At 43.3% G+C, this 26773-nt stretch overlaps 1 protein-coding gene across 5 annotated transcripts in view; it reads right to left on the reverse strand.

Moving 5' to 3' along the window:
• ARL15 (ARF like GTPase 15) overlaps positions 1 to 26773 on the reverse strand; it is a 160780-nt gene that overhangs the window by 125710 nt on the left and 8297 nt on the right. For 3 of the 5 annotated variants that reach the window (XR_014174788.1, XM_081945811.1, XM_081945815.1), the window contains exon 2: positions 157 to 213. The exons of 1 other annotated variant lie outside the window; for it this stretch is intronic. Coding sequence is in view for 3 of the 4 variants with exons in the window: in XM_081945811.1 (XP_081801937.1) it covers positions 157 to 213 (57 nt within the window). In the remaining variant the exon portion in view is untranslated. Of the gene's footprint in view, positions 1 to 156; positions 214 to 7782; positions 7966 to 26773 lie in introns of those variants that run through there. One more of the 5 variants, XM_081945813.1, reaches the window with a different exon arrangement.

The raw sequence follows: 26773 nt of genomic DNA on the forward strand, positions 1-26773 counted from the left end.
TTAGGAGACATGATTAAACCATAATTGCAAAATTTCAAATCTTTTCCTATGCTAAATTTCTTTCATTATTAAACACAGGATAGCAGTAACTAACATTCTAATAATTACATCGCAAGCAAGAACTACTTTGCATTAAAAATGCAGCATAATGCTTACCGTGTAAATGCCAATTCTACAAACAGCAAATGAAAGCTGGATACATTCGGACATTTTCTAAAAAAATTGAAATAAGCATTACCAAGTATTATTATTGTTGAAAAAAAGGAAAGGATTCCTCAAAAAAAGTTCACAAATATATGTGATGTGTTCTACCACCACCTCCAGCAGAACTGGAAAGAAGCTCTAGTTCTCCTTCCTGCAGTAGGATATCTTGAGGACAATATAAGTATCAAGAGCCATTTTTTAAAAAATCAATGAAGTATACGCTTACCAGAATATTACTTTTTACAAGAAACTTCTGAGTGCTTTATCCTGGAAAACGTCATTAAAATATATTATCCATATACGTTTTTACACAATAAATTTCCCCCAAAAAAGAACTATAAAATGTTGTGGCAGTCTTTCAATTTGGTAGTCTCTCATATTTATGTAGCAATGATCTCTAGCCAAAATAGTAGCTTATGTGAATGTATTTCATATTTAATTAATCTTCCCTACCTACAAATATAGGTAATACCCTCCATCAGATACGAGGCAGGAAAAAGACAATGCAATGAAGTGAGAGTTTCACTTTTAATACCTGTTGTAGATCCTTTTCCAAAATTCTTATGTACTTGACCAAAAGTGCTTCTGAGGAACATGGATTAATCTACCATGTATATTATAAAACTGCAAGACAGAATTCTTAACATATCTGGCTTATTACATTTGAAGGACAATATTAGTGCCATCTTTTCAATCTCTCTTACTAAGTAGACCATTATCCTTGGCTAAGTTGTCTCCAAATGAGCTAAAAATTTAAAGCAAGGAAACAAACCATGGACAAATTCCAGGTATTGTTTGTGCAGATACACCAAGGGTTTTAATGGTAGATTAAGTACTTAACAACGCACAGAAAGGGTATTTATTGTAAATAATTCTTTTTGCTGATATATATAAATGATACTGGAAAAAGTAGAAACATGAACTCCAAACACTTCAAAAAAAGAGGTGAAAAATAATTTTCACAATAATGTAAACTTCCTTTTTATAGCCTGAAAATTAATTCCATGACATTGCATTATATTTTATAATGGTGTACTTTAGATGGTTAACAGTACTACTACACACTAAATATCGGCAGTGTCTGTTAGAAACAATTGGAAATGTAATTTGAATTATCTTCATGCAGTACATTAAATAAGGAATTTGTTATTTTAAAGTTATGGACATATTTCTTAGATCACCACTCTTAGATCAGCACTCAATCAGGAGCCATCTCTTTCCAGTATGTTGAAGTTAAATAATAAATATATTTCTCCAGAAATTCCAATAGCCTAACTTTAATTAATTAATATTGTCAAATAAATTAAAATTGACCAGGGAACAATTCTGCAGCAGTGTTCTGGTTCTTTATGTTTAAAGACATATATTTTATATGCAAGACTTTAAAACTGAATTTTAAAAAGTAAAAACCTAATGAGCATAAAGCACTTCGTTAATTCAATCTTGATTTGTAGTTTGAAAGTTATCTCATTTGAAAGTCCTCTATGAAACATTTATTTTAAAAAAATATGCATACAATGCTAAAGTATTCCTCACATTTTATAAGTTCAGCACAACAAAATCCAGCACAAGAAGTTCAGATTTATTATTTTAACAGAGAAGTCAACAACAAAAAATGATTATATAACTTCACTTTCAATTCTTATTCAATAACCAAATTAATTCACCCTGTTGGCAATTGTTACAAGAATTGTGTTTTCCAACTGCAAACAAAATAGGATAAAGGGTGGCAACTTCATTAATGGAATAATTTTTACTGAACAATTTTTTAAAAAATAAATGGATACAAACTTCCCTAGTTTTCTAAGGGGAAAAAAATAAACAAGTAGACATTTTGTTTTGTGCCCCTGAAAATAAGATTATTAAAGCTTTTATGAACTAAATTCAACTTCCTAAGCATTTTTTAACTTTTATTATACACATTCTTTCTGCTATATTAGGTAAAAGTGCTGTAAGAGAAGGAGTAAACTTGGGGGCAGCATCAAAACAGGAGTAAGTCTAGAGCCTCTGTGTAAGTCCAACCCCTCTTGAATTCCACTGACCTTTATCTAACACCAAGAAAGTGCTAACAGTTAGTTGAATAGATTCTTGTTTATAGGTATGATTAGTAGTAAATCAATTTAACTGGAAATTCTGTGTGTCCCTGATCTTGAAAAAGCAAAGGTACATCGCCAACATTCAACATTCAAATAAAGGGACAATTTATCAGTTGTCTCTACCTGGAAAACTCTTGATGTGCCAAACTTCAACTCTCATGATTACTAGCCAGTAATAAGATAAGGCTCTCTATTTCTTCACACTCTCCATTCCTCTATAACAAGAGCAATCTTTCAGGCATTCTAATTGGAGCACCACTAAGAAGTTTACTTTGAATTATCCAATAGTTTTTGAAAGAGAAGAAACTAGAAATCCACAATGGATTTCTCCATTCTCTCTGAGGGGGAGCTGGACCTTGCAGGGATAACGGAGACCTGGTTGGGCCATGAGGGTGGTTTACCCCTCGTGGAAATGTGCCCACCAGGTTTCCGCGCATTCCATCAGCCTCGGGCCCTGGGTAAGGGTGGTGGGGTGGCGGTAGTTATACGGGAAGGTCTAGAGCCGAGGGAGTTCACTGTTCCTCAGATATCTGGGTGTGAGTCCCTTGGTGTGAAATGGGGCCCAGGGAGGCAGTTGGGTTTGCTGATTGTATACTTGGCTCCTCGCTATACATCAGCGGCCCTGCCCGAGCTCCTCGAGCTGATCTCGGAGACGGCGGTTGAGATCCCCAGGCTTGTGGTTATGGGGGATTTCAACCTGCCGTCGACGGGTGCAGCGTCTGAGGTGGCTCGGGAGTTCATGGCTTCCATGACAGCCATGGGCCTGACCCAGTTAATTCAGGGCCCCACACACGAAGGTGGCCACACATTGGACCTTGTTTTTGTATCTGAGCAGTGGACGAGTGATCTGGGTATAGGGGACTTTGTTGTTACACCCCTGTCATGGTCGGATCACTCATGTCTCCGGCTGGACTTCCCTGGCGCTACCCCCTACCGCGAGGAGGCGGGACCAGATGGTCCAAGCTGGTACCGCCCCAAGCACCTGATGGAGCCGGATAGGTTCCAGATGGAGCTTGGGCCATTACCTGTAGCACTGACCCGCGCTCGGTCGGAGGACCTAGCGGCCGCCTGGAATAGGGCGGCGGCTGGGGCCTTGGACCGGGTTGCGCCTTTGCGACCTCTCCTGCGGCAGCGACCCACCCGGGCTCCTTGGTATACCGAGGAGCTGAGGGTGATGAAGCGCCATAGGAGACGTCTAGAGAGCAGGTGGAGGTCCTCACGCTCCGAATCTGATCGAACACAGGTAAGAGCCTATTTACGGACCTACCTTGTGGCATTAAGGGCGGCCAAACGTAGATATTGCGCTGCTCTTATTGCGTCCACGGATAACCGCCCTGCCGCCCTGTTTAGGGTGACCCGCTCCCTCTTGTCACAGAGGACACAAGGGGCACCCTTGCAGGGCAGAGCAGAGGAGTTTGGGGAATATCTGCAGGATAAAGTCGCTCAGATCCGGAGCGGATGGGCCCCCCTCAGTGGACCGGACGGGCCGCCAACAGCGAGTCTTGTGAGACCATCATGGGAGGAGTTTGATTCTGTTGCCCCCGAGGATTTGGATAGGTTGCGTGGACGGCTGCGACCCACCACATGTTTAATGGACCCGTGTCCCTCCTGGTTGGTACTGGCATCTTGGGAGGTGACCCGAGGCTGGCTTCTGGGCCTGGTGAATGCCTCATTGGGTGAGGGATCCTTACCAGCCGCCTTGAAGGAGGCGGTGGTGAGACCCTTACTTAAGAGGCCTGCACTCGGTTCCGGTTCCGGCGGCAGCGGCGACGGGCAGCTCTTTGCCCGCTCCGGCTCTCCGGTGGGCTTCCCCACTCCTTGGGGGGCACAGGACACCCCACAGAGGGGTCCTGCCGGAGGGGCGGCATCGCGGGGAGCTCCTGCAGCGGCGGCGGCCGGCGGGAGGTCTCTCGCGCGCCCAAGGCACCGGGGAGCTAGATCGGAGGGCGCCTCGCGTTTCTGCGCCTCGCGCCTCGCTAAAGCCGTCTGGAGAATGAAGCAATTGAAGGAAGCAGCTGCGGTGCGGTGAGGTTGCTTCTCTCTTCATGCCCTATTTTGCACGAAGAATTAGTTATAAAATAACTTTAAAATAACTTTCGGAGTATTCTGGAGGCGCGGCTGGAGGGAGGGGGGTTTCCCCCCCCTTGGACAAGCGGCTAGGAATAATTTTGCTCTCAGCCCCCGGGGAAGGAGGAGGGGGGAGAGCCAACGAATGAAGCCTCACCCAGGCTGAGATGATTTTCTTTTCAACTTAATTTTACTTTCTACTGTGATTTGTGGACTTTTGGAACTTTTTTAAAACTTTGTTATGCCTCTGTGCCCAAAACTGGCAGGGCAAGATGGCACACTTCCGTTGTCTTTATGAATTGTGAAACCTGACTCCACCTTTAAAATTCAGGCTTCCGGTCTTTGTCTCCGTGTCTCCCAAAGGAATCTCTTGTGGATTGGTATTTTTTGAACTTTCTAGGGGAAACCTTTCATCTATTGCCAGACTTATTAGAGAGATTCTCTTCTGCCTGGTTCTTCTGCTCCTGGACCTCACCTGGCTACCCTTCTTTTCTAGCTGTTTATCTTATATATGGACTGAACTTCTAATGTTATAAAGGATGGCATCCAAAAGACCACCTCCTGGGAAACCTGGCTTTGCCACGTCTGCTCCAACATCTGTAACATCCAGTCCAGCCACACAGTCAAAGATAACAGAACTGATGCAACCTAAGACTATAGAGATGGACTTTCAACAAATGCTTCAACAAATTTTACAGGGCCAGGAGGAAATCAAGAAACAGCTAAGGGAAATGAAAGATGAAATTAAAGAAAATCAAGCCCAAATTTATAAGAACTCACAGAGACTGGATCTTGTGGAAGGGGGGGTGGAGGAGGTGAGGGGGGGGGTGGAAGCTGTGCAGAAAGGGAACAAAGATCTTGACATCCAACAGATGAAATTAGAATTTGAGAGAATGTCCTATTATCTTAGATTTCAAAATGTTATAGAAGAAGATGGGGAAAATATAAGGGACATCATGACAAACATTCTGGCTGACTACACACACAAAGAAAAACAACAGATGGGGTGGGATATAGACCTGGTTTATAGAGTGAACTCGGCTTATGCTAGAACACACAATGTACCCAGGGAGGTTCACATTAAATTCCTTAGAAAAAGCACAAGAGATGAAATTCTGGGTGTACAAAGGGGGCAAGCATTGACATATCATGATATGGAGATAACCATTCTGAAGCAGATCCCTAAGAAGATTAGAGAAAAAAGAAAAAATTATTCGCAATTAGCGAATAAATTATACCAGAAAGGGGTGTGGTTTAGATGGTTGATGCCTGAAGGTATGCTGATATTCTGGGAGGAGACAAGAATTAGAATTAATTCACCCATAGAGGCGCAGGCCTTTATGGAAAAAAATAAAACACTCCTAGAGAAACCACCAGACACTACAACGGACACGCAGGACACGGGAGGGGCCAGAGCTCTGCCAGTGGAGGGAGATGGGGCAATAGCAAGAAGACTCAGATCACAAAAATAAACAAGAAAATCATATTATTATAAATTGACCGAAAGTGAAAATGGAATTATATTTGGATTTTATACTGTAATGTTTAATTTGATTGAATTTAATAATAGAACTAATATGCTGATTGTAATCAATTATATACTAATGCATTATATATAAATGTATACTATGGGTATGGAGGGAGGGGGGCCTCACACATTTTGCAACTGCCAAAATTTGTATACCTGTCCATTTACCCTTTTCCCTATAAATCTTGAAAAACCAATAAAATTTTATTACAAAAAAAAAAAAAAAAAAGAGGCCTGCACTCGACCCAATGGAGCTAGCTAACTATCGTCCAGTCTCCAACCTTCCGTTTTTAGCGAAGGTTGTCGAGAATGTGGTGGCGCAGCAGTTTCCACAACACCTTGACGAATCCGAGTATCTAGACTCACGCCAGTCCGGCTTCCGACCCGGGCACAGCACAGAGACAGCCTTGGTCACGTTGGTCGATGATCTCTGGAGGGCCAGAGATAGAGGTTGTTCCTCTATCCTGGTCCTATTAGACCTCTCGGCGGCTTTTGATACCATCGACCATGGTATCCTATTGCGCCGGTTGGAGGGGATAGGAGTCGGAGGTACCGTTTTGCGGTGGTTCGGCTCCTACCTCTCCGACCGGAGGCAATGTGTGTTGACAGGGGGACAGAGGTCGACCCCGAGGCCACTCACTTGTGGAGTGCCACAGGGGTTGGTCCTCTCGCCTCTCCTGTTCAACACATATGTGAAGCCGCTGGGTGAGATCATCCGTGGTTTTGGGGTTGAGTATCACCTCTACGCTGATGATACTCAGCTGTATATTTCAACCCCAAACCACCCCAACGAGGCTGTTGAAGTGATGTCCCGGTGCTTGGAAGCCGTCGGGGTCTGGATGGGGGACAACAGACTTAAACTCAACCCCTCCAAGACCGAGTGGCTGTGGCTACCGGCACCTCGGTTCAGCCAGCTGATTCCATCGCTGGCCATAGGGGGCGAACAATTGCCCCCTGTGGAACGGGCGCGCAATTTGGGCGTCCTCCTTGATGCCCGGCTGTCAATGGATGACCATGTGGCAGCCGTGGTGAGGGGGGCGTTCCACCAGGTTCGCTTGGTGCGCCAATTGCGCCCCCTACTGGACCGGGATGCCCTACGCACGGTAACTCATGCGCTGGTGACGTCCCGCCTGGATTACTGCAACGCTCTCTACATGGGGCTGCCCTTGGGACGCGCCCGGAGACTGCAGTTGGTTCAGAACGCAGCCGCGCGGGCTGTGATGGGGAGTACGAGGTACTCCCACGTAACACCTCTCCTGCGCGAGCTGCACTGGCTACCTGTGGTTTTTCAGGTGCGTTTCAAGGTGCTGATTACCATCTTTAAAGCGCTCCATGGCACGGGACCTAGTTACTTGCGGGATCGCATCCTCCCACATACATCCCTGCGGCCAATTCGCTCACACAGGGAGGGACTTCTCCTGGTGCCGTCCACTAGGCAATGCCAACGGGCGACACCAAGGAGTAGGGCCTTCTCTGTGATGGGCCCAACCCTCTGGAATGACCTCCCCCCCGACATTAGAACCACTTCTGACCTCCGCTCCTTCCGGCAAAAATTGAAGACTCACCTGTTCCGATTAGCAGGCCTGGCATAATTACAACTGTCCCTCCTGGCAAATGTATTATTATCTGGTTATTTTAGGGTTTTTTAATCTGTTGTGTCTGTTTTAGGGATTTTAAAAAATTATATTTATTCAGCTTTGTACAGTTCTTTTAATTGCATTTTAACCTCCTCCAAACTGTACATATTTAATTTTTTATTGTATTTTTGTGATATTCTCTATGGACTGTACACCGCCCCGAGTCCCTTCTGGGAGAGGGGGCGGTCTAGAAGCACAAATAAATTGAAATTGAAATTGAAATTGAATGCTGTAAGGCTGGAGCACCTACCAGTACTGGTCTGTCCTGCCTGCATAAGGCAATAGGGAAGACATCAGGTAAAAGGGATGAGGCAATCCAGCTGGAGCACTTGCTATGCCAACCGTAATTCTGCTACCCTTTACCAGAGTGATATGAGGAATGCCAGTTCCCTGTTCCATCCTGCATTGGCCAGCTTGTCTTTGTTGGAGAAGAAAAGGTGGGCACCCTGGGGTGAATCCTAGAAATATATGGATGGAAAGGATCTTGAGGTCTTTGTGTTTTAATTTTCTATTTCTTGTCTAGAATATAAAAACTTTGTCAACGCTGCCACCCTGCTCTTCTTCATCTCTGCTCCATGATGCCAAACTGCCATAAGCCCCAGGGGAAGGAGGAGCTAACTCTGGGAGGGAGAAAAGTCAGAAACCAAAACAATACCAAATACTGGCAGAGACATTGGCCAGCTGACCTCAAGGCTACAAGCGTGGGAATGGAAAGTGGAGCATCACTGAGCCCGCCAAGAAACAGAACAGTTACCAAAACAATCTGTTTGAATTCCATTGAACACTAAACAGATAATAAATAAAGGGAAACTGAAAAAGTAAACAGACAGATTTCGCGTACAAACCTCAGACCTGCCTTTATCTTCCTTGTAACCACTTCTCTTTAGTAAAGTTACTCCTTTCACTAATGATGCAGTTGAAGGCTCTTCTCTTCTAAATGACCGAGTTTAAACCCAGACCAATGGCTGTCCACAACTCCAAGAAGCAAGATGTCCAATACGCTCACATCAAACATTTCCTTTTTATTTCAAGTTTGGATCTCCCCTCACTCCCGAACAGCACAAAATACTTTTTTATCTGATCAAGAAATTAAGGCTCATTGCCTCTTCTTGCCTAGAGGAATGAATGGCACCACATCTGACCTGGCATCATGAAAATCCTGGTGTTAAGACTCAGCTTGCCTTGAGTAAGAGCTTTAATCTTCTGTTGGTAAAATGGGTATTTCCTTAATTAAACCATGTATCTGTTTAAGGCGCTATGGTTTTGATTATTAACAGTGGGCATTTTAGAATGCAACATTGGATTGGAAGACGGTTTTCCATGTAGAGCATCAGTAGCTTGATAAAAGAAATTTAGCCAGGCTCTACTTTTGCTACTTTGTTTTCTTGGGCAGTTCCCTCCCCTCTTTTTTTTCTCTGTTTTTAAATAGAAGCCTGGATAAAATGGAGATTCTGTCCCTAGAGCAGCGATGGCTAATCTTTTTGTTGTTGGGTGCCAAAAATGCAAGGGGTCGAACGCAATAACGTGTGTGTGCCAGTATTCATAATCAATGCAAAGTGCGTCCCCACATGCACATGCGCACACAACTACCACCACCCCCACACTCACACACACACACACACACACCGCACTACTCGCCTCCAAGTTGAGCTTGACATTTTGGGGGGGGGGTTCGCTCTCCCCAAGCTCCAGGAAAGCCTCTGGAGCTTGGGGAGGGCGAACGATCATTGGTACTTACCTGAATGTCGATTCTAATGATGAGAAAGGGAGGTACTACCAGTGGGCTATCATCAATCCTGATTGGTCCATAGACTGAGAGAAAATTGTTGCAGCCACACCTCCTTCTGCCCAGTTTCCTCGAGGTCGTAGGGATTAAGCCTGTGAATCAAATGTCACAGCAAGGAAAGAAACAACAACTCCCCCCAAGCCGCTACTCTACTTAGGGTGGCACCTCCCTCTCTCATCATTAGAATTGCCGTTCAGTTAAGTACCAACAATCGTTCTCAATGATGAGCAGAGGGAGGTGCTACCAGTGGGACATACCAAAGCTAGCGTCCATAAGGGAGGAAGAATTATAAATTGGCAGCGGCTGATGGAGCCACTACTAGCTGCAACACTCTATGGCTGAATGATGCTTCAGCCAATGCGTAAGCATCCAATCTGTAGTGTCGAATAAATGAAGTAGCAGTCGCCCAAGAAGCTGCCCTATAGATATCTTCAAATGACGCTCTAGTCGCCCACGCCGCCGTGGTGGCCACACTGCGAGTAGAATGCACAGTAATTCCCTGAGGAGGACTTTTGCCCTTAGCTAGATAGGCCAAGGAAATGGCTTTCCTTAACCACCTACCTATTGTGTTAGACATCACCTAAATACCTTGTGTGGATGGCTGGAATGACATAAGAGCTTCTGATTTACAGAATGAAGCTGTTCGCCTGAGATAAATTCTCAATGCCCTGCGGACATCAAGCCTGTGCCAGAGTCGCTCCCTAAGATGAGATGGAGCAAGACAAAAGTTGGGTAACACTATCTCTTGTGCCCTATGAAACGGGGTATTAAGTTTGGGTGGAAAGGCAGGATCTAGCCGTAATTTCACCCTATCCTGGTGGAAAATGCATAGATCGTTATGCAAGGACAGAGCCCCAATCTCTAAGATGCGTCTAGCTGATGTTATAGCAATTAAAATAGTCACTTTCAGAGTTAGAAATTGAAGGGATACTGAGCGAATCGGTTCAAAGGGCGATCTAGTCATAGCCTGTAGAACCAAAGTTAAGTTCCATGTGGGGAACCTATGTACCACCGGAGGGGCAATATTGGCAGCCCCTTTCAAGAACCTCCTAACTAAAGGAATATAAGACAGGGGAACCTGACCCTCACCTGGTAGAATGGTGGAAAGTGCCCCTGTTTGGTGACGTAAGTATTATACGCCAACCCCTTGTCTAACCCAGCTTGTAAGAAGTCTAAAACTTGTGGCACAGATACGTCCTCTGGCCTAATGGACGTCACCTCACATCACTGTACAAACGCCGACCACATAGTGTTATATATTTCAGTGGTCAAAGGTCACCTGGCTGCTTCTAAGGTGGAGATAACCTTAGCAGAAACCTGGGTCCTACTTAAAATGTCCCTTTCAAGTGCCAGGCGGTTAGTTTGAGCCATTGAGGCTCTGGATGAATTAACACCCCCTGGTACAAGCAAATCTCCTCTCTGGGAATTCTCCAAGGTGGAGACACTGACAGTTGGATCAGGTTGGCATACCACGGCCTCCTGGGCCCAATCTGGCACCAATAGAATTATCTCCGTCCCCTCTGACACTATCTTCCTGATGGTCCCTGGAAGAAGGGGAAGGGGAGAGAAAGAGTATAGAAAGCCTGATGGCCATCGGCATCTCAGCGCATCCGTGTCCTCGGCTCCTCGAGTCCAATATCTGGTCACAAATCTCAGCAGTTGAGAGTTTGCCGGAGTTGCAACCAGATCGATCACTGGAGTCCCAAATCTGTGGCAAATACACTGAAATATGTCCAGGTGAAGCTGCCATTCCCCGTGGTCTACAGTAGCTCGGCTGAGCCAGTCCACCTGGTGACTGGCAGTCCCGGAAATGTGATCCTCTACTATCGATATCACATGAGTCTCCGCCCATGAGATCAGTTTGTGTGCCTCTGTCCACAGAGCCCTGGAATGAGTCCCACCTTGCCTGTTCACATGTGCCTTCGTGGTGATGTTGTCGGTAAGAAGTAACACGTTTGTGATGCAATTCGTGCAGAAATGACGGAGAACGAGACGTGCCACCTTGAGCTCTAGATAGTTGATATTGTGATGCAAATCTGTCTTTGTCCAACGGCCTTGCGTCATCTTTAAGCCCATCAATGCTCCCCAGCAGAAGAAACTTGCATCCGTAGTCATGGTTACTCTATGTGGCTCTCTGAACTGCGACCCCCAGTTGAGTGCCGCTGACAGCCACCACCGGAGTGACAGGCGGACCATCGGAGGCACTGGAATGGCCAAAGGTGAGTTACTCATCATTTCTCTCTGATATGGGATCAAGGCCCACTGCAATGTCCTGGCATGAAAACGCGCCCAGGGAACTATCCCTATGCAAGAGATCATTGTCCCCCAAAGACATGAAAGATCCACTATCAGGACACACACACACACCGACTCTGAAGTTTCCCGAACTAATTGTTGCAATTTGGATCTACGTTCTTGAGACAGGAAGACCATCCCTTTCTTGGAGTCAATTACTGCTCCCAGGTGCAGCAACCTCATAGTGGGAGGTAGAGAACTTTTATCAAAATTAACTGAGAATCCGACCCGTTGGAGGGTCTTGTTGGTGATTTGGACGTCCTGCATGATCTGCTCAAAAGTATGAGCCTGAACCAAGACATCATCAAGGTAAGTTGTAATCACACAGGAATGGACCTAGGGAAAGCTGCGACAGCCGCCATGACTTTGGTGAAAGTCCTCAGAGCTGAGGCCAGACCACATACTGATAATGAACCCCCTCTTTAGCGAACCTTAGATATTTGCGGTGGGAAGGTAAGATAGGGATATGTAAGTATGCCTCGGAGAGATCTATGGAGGCCATAAAGTCACCTTTTCTAACACCCTGCAATATGGAGGCCAATGATGCCATTTTAAATTGGCGGTATACAATGAATCTGTTCAGACGTTTCAGATCCAAAATCAACCTGCCAGTTCAACCACAGGAGGCGTCTTGAGGCTACAAGAAGCAGACAAAGCTCGAGAGGCAAATTTAACCAAATCAAGAGTGGCATCAGCGGAATATTAGGTCGCTGCAATGATCTTGCTAAGATCTTTCATTGTACAGGCGTCCTCTAGGGGTGCGCGCTCCTGCAATTGTTGCAGCCACAATAGAGTTGTTCTATTAAAAAAGGAAGCAGCGGCTGCTGCCTTAATAGCCCAAGTGGAAGCCTGAAAACTCTTTCTACAGATAAGTTCTTCTTTCTTATCCTCAGGCTTTAACTTGTTTGCCACATGTCCCGCAACTACAGCTGCTGAAGAAAACAGAGCGGCAACAGGGGTGTCAACCGTAGGCACTTGGAGGGCCTGGGAGAAGATTTGCTCCATATTGTAAAGCTTCCTGTCATTTACCCCAGGGTTTGGGAAAGTGCCAGGTTGGCCCCACTGATTCTTGACCACTTCTAGAAATAGAGGTGGAGCTGGCACCTCTTCTTTATCTAGGGCTGTCTTGGCAAACATAGTTTGTGTTAGGTCCTTGTGGGAATCTGAAGTGGCGGCAGCAGTGCTAACACCCAACTTAGTTGTAGATTTCACCTTGGTTAACAACTGTTTGAATAGAGAAGGTTGGAAAAGTCCGGCAAAGGTAGGAGTGACCTGCTTTGCTGAGTCCTCATCATCAGACATTACCAGCCCACGCATGGGCTCATCCCCAGTAACTGACCCTTCACTGGCTAAAGAGGGCGAACCTGGAGCCTACGCCTCCTCAGTAACATGAACCGCCTTGGCTCCCTTGTCCACAACAACCGGTCGGGTCTTAACTGGTTTTTTTTGGGGGGGGGAACCCTTGGACTCTTTAGCTTGTGATTTCATGCCAGAAGAAATCCCATGGGATATCGCAGAAGCAATTAAACTTTGAATGTTAGGGGGTAAATTCTGCAATTCCTCATAATCATCCTCCATCTCTTCAATGTCAGGAAGCTCTGCCTGGGGAGCCAGCGAGGATGAGGAATGAGGAAATCTCTAGAAGAGCCCTCCAGGGGATCTCCCATCACACCGCTCATGGCCCTAGGGGAGACAGAGGGGGAAGGGGAAACATCCATTTGAGCACCTCTATCCTCTCTAGTGCTAAGGATGAGGCAGGACTAGAAACTCTGGAGGGAGACCTGCTCGCCCGACTCTGTTGATCCAGCAAACGCTCTGCCCGGGCCACACGTTTCTCCAAGGCCCTCTGCCTTCGTTGTTCATCTCGCAAAGTGGCCCTGGACGGCCTTTGTGCCGCTGGTGTTTTTGCGGCTGTAGGCCTAGGTCTCGCCCCAGCAACTTGCACCTCAGAACCCCGAGTCCCAGCTGTGCCCTCTTGTCTGGAAGACATGCCTGCACTAATATTCACTTGCTCCACTGGCAACCCTGTGGAAATTCCACTCAATGGGTCCTCCTTCCCTTAATTAGCTTGCGGCTCCAACTAGTAAACCTTTACAATCCTTTCCAACTCTCTATAATGAAGGATGCAGCCTCATGGCACCTAAAATGGCCGCCGCTAGTCTTTTTTAAGTTCAAAATGGCCACTGCTTGTCCTTGCAAGTCAAAATGGCCATCACCTTCAATTAACGGCCGCCTGCTTCGGTAGAAATGCGGGCAGCTGAGGAAAACACTGGATTACACGGCAATAATCAAATACTGCACTTAGACAGCTTGCCGGGAGCCCCCTGCAAGAATCCTGCCAGCGTTTCCTTCAGTGGCTGCTGGCTCGCTGCAAGGGAAGGAGAAGGCTGTCAGAAAAACTTTTTAAAACTGAGCCGTGGCTTTTCCTGCCACCCCAGGGCCACAGCCGCGCGAGCCAGCTATAATTATACTCTCAATCCACTTCTTATCTCATCTGCCGTGGAGCTGTAATTTTAAACACTGCTGGATCCAGCCGATTGCGATCCGGTGCCGCACAAGGAGGCAATGAGCCCGACGCCTCTCCCACTTACTGAATCAAGATCTCCAAAGTTTGAAGAAATTTTGATAAGGAAAAGACCGAATTAGCCAAATTCTCCTCAATTAATGATAAATCTCATGGAAAAACAGTAAACCCACAGAAAATGGCAAGAGCTATGAAGAAACCCAGCCTAATTGGACCATAGACTGAGAGGAAACTGGGCAGAAGGAGTAGAGGCATGGCTGCAACTATTTTTTCTCAGTCTATGGACCAATCAGGATTGATGATAGCCCACTGGTAGCACCTCCCTCTGTTCATCATTGAGAACTTCCGGTTGGCCCATTGGGCCTGTTTTTCACCCTCCCCAGGCTCCAGAGACTTTCCTGAAGTGTGGGGAGGGTGAAAATGGGTCTCCCCTGGCCCTCTGGAAGGCCAAAAATCAGCTGGCTGGCATGCGCATGAGCGTTGGAGGTAACGGCTTGTGTGCCAGCAGATATGGCTACACGTGCCATAGGTTCGCCATTATGGCCCCAGAGTAATGAACTAGAACGAGTAAAATCACCCATAAATTACCTGTATCATAATTGACCAATTTATGTTTCTGAATAGTAAAATAGAGTTATACTTTTTGCGATCTATGATTTGGGGCATACTATTTACATTTATAGCTTTTCCTAAACCTATAAATATAAGAATCCTTCACAGCAAACTTTTTTTTCCAAGCCTGATGCCTTTTAATGTACTGAACTGCAATCCCCATAATCACCAAACATGGTCCTAGCCAAGCAGCACAGAATAGATAAATATCAAACCTAGGTATTATAAACATCAAACTTTAAAAAGTGCTGAAACATGAGACTATAGGGTTTTGCAGAGAGAGATTTAGCTAAGATTTTGCAAGAGGAAAAGGTTAGTAGCTAGCTAAGAGTTTCAACGCTGGATCATTTCCAAGTTTCATTTACTTACAGTTTACTGCAGTTTTCTGCAAGGTGTTTATATGGTAAGCATGAAAAAGAAAAAAATATTTGCATTCACAAACTGATTCAAGTTAAACATTGAAGACTACCAGACCCTGTAGCAAAACTTTCAAGCAAGCAGCATGGAGAGAATCATACTTTATTGTCATTACGCACTCCAGGTTCTGGAATCCTGTAGTTTATAAGTAAGAGTCAATAAGCAATAAACACAGGGAGCTAGCATGTGACTATTTGTTTCTGCAAGTCCAAAACTGAAATTAACACTTTACAGAACCCAATCTAGCACATGCCACAATATGAAATGAGAAGCATTTTTTATTCCAAGGTCCATTTTCAAGACTTCTACTGTATGCTGGTCTCTTTAAAAAATGATCTACAACCAATTTTCCTGTATTGGAGGCACAGATTTCCAATTGGACATTTCAACTCACACAGGTCTTTTAGCGTAAGAGTCCATAACATATGCCTGAAGAAAAGCAATTGTGTGTTTTATGTTTGTAAACTCCCCTTGCCTTCTAGCATTTCCGGTTAATATCTTCTGAATAATGGAAAGAGATTCTTCTAAAAACATCATAACGTTTTCAGAGGTTCCAAAAGGTAATCTGAAAAAAACTCTCCGTAAAATTTCATAATTGTTAAAGTTCATAATTCCATTACTCCAAATAATATCCAAATCTTATGAGATCTTACATCAAAAGAATACCCCCCAAAAGCCTCAAATCTCATTGAGTTTGAAAATACAAATGAAAGTCTACTGATTTTTTACTAAAAGAATATCGATCAATATTGTTATGTATGTTCTGTGTTTTGTTTTGTCTTGTCTTATTGTGGTTTTTTTTTCTTTGCTGTGTCTTCCCTATTGTTTTTAAAGATCAAAACATTTAATAAAAATTATTTATTAAAAAAAAAAGAATATCAATCAAATTTGCCATCGGTAAGTTGCTTATATATCTTTGGCATTTTTTTTAATTGGAGGCCTGCTATCCCGTAAGTGAACAAGAACTACTTAGAACAGTGGTTCTCAACCTTTCCAATGCCGCGACCCTTTAATACAGTTCCTCATATTGTGGTGACCTAGAAACCATAAATTTGGTGTCTCGGTTCCTAAGACCATCGAAAATATGTGTTTTCCGATGGTCTTAGGCCAGGGGTGTCCAAACTTGGGAACTTTAAGACTTGTGGACTTCAACTTCCAGAATTCCCCAGCCAGCCATGTTGGCTGGGGAATTCTGGGAGTTGAAGTCCACAAGTCTTAAAGTTCCCAAGTTTGGACACCCCTGTCTTAGGCGATCCCTGTGAAAGGGTCGTTCGACCCCCAAAGGGGTCCCGACTCACAGGTTGAGAACCACTGATTTAGAACAAGCCAAGAAGGTCAACTGACAATACTGAGAGAAAAAGGATATCATGCGTAGCTCACAAGGAAGAAAACTCAGAAAACCGGAACAGTGTGCATTCACGTGTATGTGTGCGTGTGCATGTGCACATGAAGGAGTGCCAGAAACGCAAAGGCCAGCCGGCCGGCGCAAGCATGCCTGGTTTTGGGGCGTTTTTGGACTATTTTCAGGCCGTTTTCAGACCATTTTTCGGGCTGTTTTCAGGTCGTTTTCCAGCACTCCAGCACCCGTAAAGAGCAGCTGGCCAGCGTGTATGTGCGTGTCAGATATCAAAAGAGCAGCTGGTGATGGAGCGCATGCCCACAGAGAGGGCTCTGCATGCCACCCCTGGCACGCGTGCCATAGGTTCGCCATCATAGCCATAGACTATTTCTGCAGCAGTGAGAAAGGAAACAAGCTGGAAGGATGTAATTGTTATATGTACATGCATACAAACTATATACATACTCACACCACATTTCCTGGAATATCTAAATACTTCCAAGCTTGAGCACCCAAGCTACATGTGGAATGCATTAACCAATGAATTGATGAATCAAAGCAGTGTTATTAAACCACATGCTGAAAAAGGGTTAATCTTGCAAAGTTCTACATCTACTCTGGAAAGAATTCAGAGAAGAGCAACAAAGATGATTAGGGAACTGGAGGCTAAAACATGAAGACCGGTTGTAGGAATTGGGTATGTCTTTAGGGCAACCTGCAAACTCCCTCAGCTGAGCTTTATCTCCCAATTTTCATATGGCTAACTAAAGGGAAATTACAAGTGAAACATCAAAGAATTGTACAAAATAAATATCCTGTTCTTCTTCCCAGACTCGCATTTATTTGTGAGTCTAAACTGAACGGAGCTGAACTTCCTGCTGCTTTTTATTTAAGGCAATTCTGCACTTCAAAAAGTAATATTTGAGAAATACAGTATATACATCTTTTAGCCATATGAGGACTGCTCATGTTCAAACATCACTATCAGCCAGGAATGAAAAAACCTGCAGTTCATGCTGAATAGTAATGTGCTCTTTTCTATCAATTTGGAGACATAAATTAAAAATAAACAGTAATTCAGCATGTTGGCTGGTGAGAAAAGAAGTATGAGACTTTCTGGTTTAGATATATAGGTAGTCCTTGAATTCCAACTGATTGTTTAATAACTGTTCAGAGTTACAGTGGCCTCAAAAAAAAAATGCTTTACGATCCGTAAAGCACTTTCAGCTATTGCAAAATGCCACGCCACCTCTCTGCAGTCATATGGTCACATTTCAGGCATTTGGCAACCGGCTTACATTTACAACTGGTTGCAATATCCTGCAGTCACATGATCACGATTTACAATGTTGTTTGCAGGTTTTGCTGGATTCAGACTTGCAATTGTGTGATTCACTTAATGATTATGTAATTCGGACTAACCACTGCATGATTTCCCTAATGATCGCCATTAAAAATATTTGCGTAAAATAGGCTCCAATCACAGGGATGCCTTCCTTGACATATGACTGTAATTTTAGTCCCAACTGAGTTGTAAGATGAGGACTAGTTCTATTAAAGCCATGGACAGAGCCATCTAGGTTTGTTCAAACCAATCTGAAGGCAAAAGATGCCAACCAAAACTGATTTTGTTTAAACATTTGTTTAAACATTAAACAAATAAACATTTGCAGTTTATTTTGCTGACTTCACGCAGTGCAATATCAGGACCCTGTGAAACTGGCTGAAACTATTTGTGAATAAAAATTGTGTCTTTTATTATAAAAGCAAAATTATTGTGCAATTATCATTCTCTGAGTTTAATATTGTTTCTCTGAGACATTACACTTCTTCCATAAAAAAGGTTCAGTCAATTTGAATACCTCTAACTTAAACTGAGATTCTTTCTAAATGTCATTTCAAATACAATCAGGCTTTCAAAATCACATCTAATAATTTGAAAATTAAGTAAATAGATTGGAATTAGCATTCATCAATGCTCAGAAAACTCAGAACATGCCATTGCACAATATTGGTAACCCTCGACTTACAACAATTCATTTAGTGACTGTTTAAACCTACAACAGCACTGAAAAAAGTGACTTGTGATTTGTTTTTCACACTTATGACCGTTGCAGCATCTAATGATCACATGATCAAAATTCAGATGCTTAGTAACTGACTCGCACTTATGACCGTTGCAGAATCCCGAGGTCATGTGATCACCTTTTGCAATCTTCTGACGAGCAAAGTTAATGGGAAAGCCAGATTCATTTAACAACCGGGTTACTAATTTAACAACTGCAATGTTTCACTTAACAACTGTCAAGAAAGGTTATAAAATGGGCAAAATTCCCTTAACAAATGATTCACTTAGCAACACAATTTTAGGGCTCAATTGTGGTTGTAAGTCTAGGACTATCTGTAGCCCGTGCCAGGCTCTTGCCAAGATCAAGTGGTCTCAATTCTAAGAATTCTCAGTCCTGAGTTCCATTACATAAGTTGCCTTGTAATTCATTTCATTTCATTATTCATTCATCATTTAACATATATAGGGTATTTTATAGACTTCTTGATCTGTAAGGAATCTTTTAGATCAGGGGTGTCAAACACAAGGCCCACAAGCCAGATCTGGCCCATGATGTGGTCAGACCCAGCCCATGGGGCCGTCCTGGAAAATGTAAGGAGCCGGCCCATGTCGCTTCAGCCCGGTCTACCCAATGTGAAGAGGAAACATTGGGCCAGTGTCGCTTTGGCCAGGTCTACCCAATGGGATGAGGAAACATGACAGAAGTTTGGGGAGAGGCGTCAAGCTGGCCACGCCCACCCAGTCGGCCACACCCAGTGACTGGCATTAGTCAGCCCACACAGTCAGCCACACCCACAGTCAGCTATACCCTTCTGGACCTTCCAAGGTTAACCAAAGCCCTGATGCAAAACAACACCCTAAACAAGAACTATCAAGGAGAAAACCACACTCCCAGGGCAAGCTATTGCATTTAAACAGAGAGCAAATCAGTACTCCTTAGGACTACAGTTGTTACCTAAGTGGGTAATGAAATATTTGTAGCTTGCATTCAAGTAACCAAGCTCAGAGAGCACCAAGGACTCCATATTAATTCATTTGCAGAAACACTTCTTCATAGGTAAATTGGAATATTGGAGATATCAGAAAAAATCCAAAAGGACAGTCCATATTTTCCTATTGCCACTGCTTTAAACAAAAAGGTTCTAGATCAGTGATGGCGAACCTTTTTTGGCTCACGTGCCACAAGTGGGGGGAGCGCAGGGGGGTAGAGTGCGGGCGTGCCGCACCCATAATGCAACGCGTGATCCCCCAGTGCGCATGCGTGCAAAACGCGCGACCCCCCCCCCCATTTTTACATTTGTTTTGCCCTCCCCATGCTCCAGGGGCTTTATAGGAGCCTGGGGAGGGCGAAAAGAGCCTCCCCCGACCCCCCGGAGGCCCTCCGGAGGCTTCAGGGACTGTCCAGAGGCTTCCCTGAAGCCTTCGGAGTGCTTAAAACCACCCTCCGAGCTCGGAGGGTGGTTTTAAGCGCTCCGAAGGCGTCAGGGAAGCCTCGGACGGTCCCTGAAGCCTTCGGAACGCTTAAAACCACCCTCCGAGCAAACCGGAAGTGACTTCCGGGTTGCTCGGAGGGTGGTTTTAAGCGCTCCGAAGGCATCAGGGAAGCCTCGGACGGTCCCTGAAGCCTTCGGAACGCTTAAAACGACCTTCCGAGCAACCCGGAAGTCACTTCCGGTTTGCTCGGAGGGTGGTTTTAAGCGTTCCGAAGGCTTCAGGGACGGTCCCTGAAGTCTCCGGGGGGCGGGGGGGCTCTTTTCGCCCTCCCCAGGCTCCTATAAAGCCTCTGGAGCCTGGGGAGGGCGAAAAATAGCTTTTAAAAAGGTGAACTCAGCTGGCCAGCGCGCGCATGCGCGCTGGCCAGCTGACAGGGCAGCGCCTCGCGTGCCCTGACAAATGGCTCCGTGTGCCACTTGTGGCACGCGTGCCATAGGTTCACCATCACGGTTCTAGATGATCAACTGGATAATGAACTTGCCTGCTAAGTAAACACTATAACTGTTATTGGATACTGATTGGCAAACTTCACTATTTAGCTACTAACATTATGTAGGATCAGGAGAAAAAAAACTTTAATCAAATTCTTCTAAAGCAAAGGTAATTATTTCTGCAGCATACTCTAATAAGGGGGTGGACAAGGTATTGCAGAAATACTGCACATTTTGACATATGACAGAAATCGCTTTCATAGTCTTACCTGGTGGTAGACATTTTGGCTTTTCATTCTCTTCAATTGGGTCTCTGCAACTGACACAGGCAATAATTTGATGGGGGTCAAAATATCCAACCATAATTTCTATTTCATCTAAGTATGGAAAACTGCAGAACAGTTTCCACCCACCCTTGCAAAATCCACAGGTGATTTTGAGCCAGTTACTATCTCTGAATACTTTACAAAGCAGCTGCTTGGGGAAAGACCGGAGGAGATACTATTATATACATTCCCAGACAAGAAAAGGATTTGAAAATCATAATCCTAATGTGGCGGTCCTGACTATAAATAAAAGTACTTTTTTAATTTAGAAAAAACAAGTCTGAAAGTTGAGTCGTGGCAATTGGACTTATTTTCTTTTGGTTGGAGGAGTTTCGCTGCAAATCTAAGCAGCTTCATCAGTCAGAGAAAATTAGTTGGGCAGAAAGTCGTTGGAATGTACCAACTCCTGTTGCACCAATCTCAGAAGAAGAAACTTTGGGAAAGAAATTCCTTAAGTTAATGCCAGAGTTGGAACAGTCCAACGGCTCTCTGCTTATTTAACTTGCTCTGACTGTTACAATAGCAGAGTTGGAAGGGACTTTGGAGGTCTTCTAGTCCAATGATAAATAAATAAATGAATAAGCAGTGAAATGTCTTAAACTAGGCCCAGTTGCCATGACTTAACTTTCAATCAACTTTATCTGGATGGCTGACAACCTTCATTGACATATAAAGGGGGGAAAAGGGTTTCTACAAAAATTACTGGTTTTGTCTATTTTTTAATTTAGTAAATCAGATTAATCTAAAATCCAGAAAAACATTTTAGACTCTAATTTTAGAATGCAAAATCTCTACTTTTCATTACAAGAAGAAAAAAGTCCATGCAACACAAAGATGTAAATTAAAACACCTATTCTTACACCCTGTCCTCAGATGATGTAGAATAGTGTTTCACACACTTTTAAAACTGGTTTAGGATCAGTAACAAAGCATTTTGATCTTATAAAAGTCAACAGGAGCCAGTCAGACTCAAGGCAACACATACACCCTCCATATCGCATTAAATATTATTTTAATACTGATAATGGATATTTTGAGTAACTTTACAATTAATATTGTTTCTGTACATTAATTATCTGTTCTGCAGGACACGTCCCTTCTATGTTGTTTAATCCACCATTAGCACTGCAAAATTGGTGTGACTATTTTCCTGGCAGGGCTCAAGTGTTTTCAATAAAAATGAATGAATGAAAATATAAAGGGCTTTTGCTGCAGATTTTATGCGCAGCATTTGAATCTATTAAGAGTCTTCTCATAAAACAAAACTTTATTAGACATTTGTCCTTGTGGCATATAACCAAATTCTGTGTTAACTATCACCATGCATATACTCAGGGGTGGGCTGCTGGAGGTTCGCACGGGTTTGGGCGATTTCTAGTGAAGATTCTGTGCGGTTCAGTGAAGCCCCAAATCCCACTCCTGGCTGGCCCCTCCTGCCCCTCCCACCCTACCCCTCCCAAGAGTCTTCACACAGCCCATTCATCATGCCAGGTAAGTGCAGGGCCCGCACAGAGGCTCAGGGGGTGGGGGGGAAACAGGCCTACTGGCGGTTCCAGAAGTCCAGAAACATGCCTGTTTACGGCCTCCAGAGGACCTCCGGAGCCTGGGGAGGGTAAAAATGCCCCCCCCACTGTGGTGCAGGCCAACTAGGCTATGCTCACCCTGGCCACACCCAGCCAACAATGGGGCCAAGCACCCGTTGTTGCAATTTTTGAAGCCCGCCCCTGCATATACTCCATACCAATCTATATTCTTTGATTCTCAGTTAATCTTCATCCATCATGATCCCCCATACTTCAACAAGCTGTAACATTTTAGAATAAGATTTTAAACGTTATCACATTGAATACTGATTTGTGGCTAAACTGTTTTATAATAAATGTCTAAAACCAATATTTCTCATTCATGAATGAATATTTCTATATACCACTTAAGCATCTCTTACATGCCTACGATTAGTGAATTGTCAAGAAGCTCAGAGTTCTTGACCCCAAAGTTTCAAATCTCATTGTGCTCAACAAGAAAGCAGGATGCCTATCTCACTTATGCTGAGTTACAGTGTACATGTCCATCTCCCTACAGTGATAGTCCTTGACTTATGACTATTCATTCAACTGAAAAAACAGACTTAGGGCCCATGCTCAAAATTATGGTGATTGCAATGGTCCTGCAGTCAAATGATCAAAATTCAGGCCCTTGGCAGGCTGCCCACACTTAGGACCACTTCAAGCTCCCCACCTGCCTATCCGTCCCATCACTGACTTTCACCCAGCCTTATAGATGGCAATCAGCCAAAGAACCAGCTTCTCTTCCAGTTTCCCACGCCCAGCCATCTTGGCCAAAGCAGATGTGCCTCATTGTCTTTGCTGCCTCCTTTTTGGACATTTTCATTGCCTTTGCTGTCTCCTTTTGGATCCTTTTTGCTGCCTCCTTTTTAGACACCTTTTGCTGCTTCATTTTTGGACCCAGCATCTTCCGCGAACATTAGCTCCATATAGCTAAAGCCGCACTATCTTTGAGAAGCTTTCCAAAGATAGCGCAGCTTTAGCCATATGTAGGAAATATTTGTGGGAGAAGTCCAAAAAGGAAATGCAGTCTCTTATCTCACTGAGGTTCAGGGTGGGTGGCACCAAGCCCAGAATGGCTTGGATTGGGGTGAATACCCAACTAACAATACAACAGGGAGCGCCAGGAATGCCATTGTAAGTCACTACAGTCAAATGACATCTTATCTTAGGACTGCACTAACTTATGATAGAAATTCCAATCCCAGTTATGATCATAAATTAAGGGCTACCTATATATCCTCTCAGGATAAGCAATATTAAGAAAATTACAAAAAAAATTAATAAAAAATAGTCAAATTAAAGAGGTTGGATGTAAGGGGGGGGAAAGGAAATACAACTAAATCTAATTTTCACCAGCACCAACTCTTCGCCATGCATTTCCTCCTCGCAAACCATACCTGTTTTCATCATGTCCTTCTACCAATGTATCTTTTATTCTTCAAAGGTCTGTATCTTTGTGATTTGGATTCTCACAACTCCACCCAATCACAATTTTCTTGTCTTCTTCCTTACAACCCATTCATACTTCTTTAATATATTTGTTTAGCAATTTGATTTTTATCCATTCTCTCTAGGACCAAAGAACCTATCCCTATTCATTTTTAATTCAATCAACATTTGCTTTTGAGCACATACTTTTTAAGGGTCCATCTTGTCAGTGCATTTCAACTGCCTTTTATGTTTCTCCTGACATCCCAACTTTCCATTATTTAACGAAGGAAGGAAAAGCACACTCATATCCTAATTTACTATTTGTACTTCTTTTGATAAACATTAATTGCTTGTTACAGATCACATCATACTACCAACTATCTTTCTTTCTGAAGGCTTGCCAGCAAGCACATGGACTGCTGTATTTATAATCTAGCTTTAGTGTCCAGATGGTCTTCAAGGACAGACACTTTTAGTGCAATGCAGTAACCCAAGTGTGAGATGACAGATATGATTGCTGTCCATCCATCTTGTTCACGGTAAAGCCACATTGGTACTCAATCTAGTCAGGTAAAACTTGTCCTGGTCCTAAGTTCCATCTATTTTTTCTAGAAGAAGTCATGGTCCAGAAGAACTTAAGATTATGACCCTGCTCTTCCTTTTGGAGGACAAAATTGATATTGTCCTGAAAATTGATATTGTCATGAAATTAATAGGCTTCTGAATTAACAGCTACTCTGTCTTTTTTGGAATGAGCAGGAGCCTGTTTTTTTTTCCCCATCCTTCAGAAACCAGGTAAGAACATTTTCTATATGAGAGTTAAAGATTTATTTAAAAGATTAAATTAATAGATAACTGCCCCTAAGTTAAAAGCACACACAGGCATGCTTTATGAACCCTCCCTTAATAAAGATGCAATAAAGAATGTGTTTCAACTAACCTTCATAGATCCTACATACTACAAATGTAACTGCAATTGTACTTAATAACAATTAGAAACACACATGCTCTTATTGTACTGTACTAAGCATTTGTACTGAACAAGCAGCTGTCTTGTCTTCATGGCTGATCCCTGTTAAAAATGATGAAATGTTTCTCTCTGGATCTTGAAGCATATAGTGCAGTTTGTTACCTTCTGTCTTATCTAATGCAAATAATATTACATATTCAAGGTCAAAAGTGTCAACCTGCAAGACCTCAAGAGTTTTTCAGAGGTCAGCAAGGCTTCATCAGAATTACCCACCAAAGTTCCAGAAAATCATTCAAGTCCAAATCATTCAAGTCATCCAATGATGGGAAACTAGCTGAATGTATGGAACTAGATACCAACTGGACAAAACAATGATTGCTATGGGGGGGGGGGGGCTATGTAATCAGGCTGCCTCTTTATGAAATCTCAGAACAGCAATGCTGTTTGTATTTATTTGATGGATGTTTTTACTGTTTCTTTATTTTAGAATTGTAAGCCACTCAGAATCACTTGGTTGAATTGAGTGGGTATAGAAATTGAATAAATAAATCAAATCCAGAAGGTGTCAATATCATTCTAATGTCCTGAGTAATTCAGACAAAAGTGATACATCTCCTTTAGTTAACGTATTCAAAACAGCAGAATTTCAAAATTAAGACAAAAATCTCCCCTCCCTTCTATTTACAAGATGGATACTGATCTTGAAAAAAATATCTACAATCGCTTACAAGTTATCCAATACCTACTTTTCACGTGTTTCAAGTAAATTTTTGTCTTTCGGTTGTCTCTCTCCTTGTGATTCAACTGTGACTTTAAAAAAAAATGCATGAATATGAATTGAGTACTGCACAAGAGCAACATGTCTTGTGAGAAGTACTGAAGTCGGCATAAAGGAGCTATGCTTTTCCATACAGTATCTGCCAACAAGCACAGTAGGAATGGTCCATCACTGCCTGCAGAACAAAGCCAATGCCTTCGATGTCCCCTACTATTCTCCTCCTAGCAATCCACTCCCCCACTCTAAAATGAGTAACTATTTTAAATTCTTGACTCTAGTTATAGTTTAACCTTAAACTGAAATTGCAATACAAAATATATTCAAGGTTTTCCAACTGGGCTTTTCAAGAGAAACTTAGCAGCAAACAAAAGGCATCTCTCTGGGAAACCTGGCTCCCAGCAGTAGCCTCCTTTTTGTTTTAATTGAGGAATACCTGATAAGTTTCTAAGGAAACCCAAGATGTGAATTTGGAACTGCTGCTTGGTCTCCTTGATCATAACATATCTACAAATGCATCCATAGGCAAACTTATAGCAGGAACTGTGAATCATTGATGCACATATACAAATTCTTTTAACTATTGAGGTTCCAGATTAAGAAGACTTCACCGATAGGAACAACGAAGAGATTTTGAAACAGCTTTTGGACAATTAAGCACAGCCCAGGCAACCAACACTTAAAATACATTGTATTTGATTGCTAGCTGTTTCATTAACATGAGCAGAACTCAATTCTGTGTGGCCACTATTCCTGAATCCACTACTTAGAAGAGGAGCAAAAGAACATCACTAACATGCAATGTATTAATGATCACGATGGCTGTAACATTTTTAGTGCAACGGAGAAGCTGATTTTGCAGGAAAAGAGGTCTATAAGAATGCATTCAAATAATGTTTTGATGTATCACATCATCGGAATCTGGAGCGTTATTGCAAATATTAGTTAAGCTGCCAACTTTACTCATTGTAGTTTAGCCTACCTTAAGAACAGTTTGGTGTGTCTGAACCTAAATTCACAATTAATTTGGGTATCACTACCCATCCCCCCCCCTGAAAAATGAGGAAATATACAAGAGTGATCCAAAAAGGAGTTGCTCCTGCAACAGCGTCTCTTTTTATACACACACGTGTACACAAACACATATAGACTTCTTTTGAGAAATAAAGGGGATATTAGAAGCATCAAACTATATTTGGCATTAA

Source organism: Natrix helvetica (genome assembly GCF_964273705.1).
Source record: "Natrix helvetica genome assembly, chromosome: 2".
Taxonomy (NCBI): domain Eukaryota; kingdom Metazoa; phylum Chordata; class Lepidosauria; order Squamata; family Natricidae; genus Natrix; species Natrix helvetica.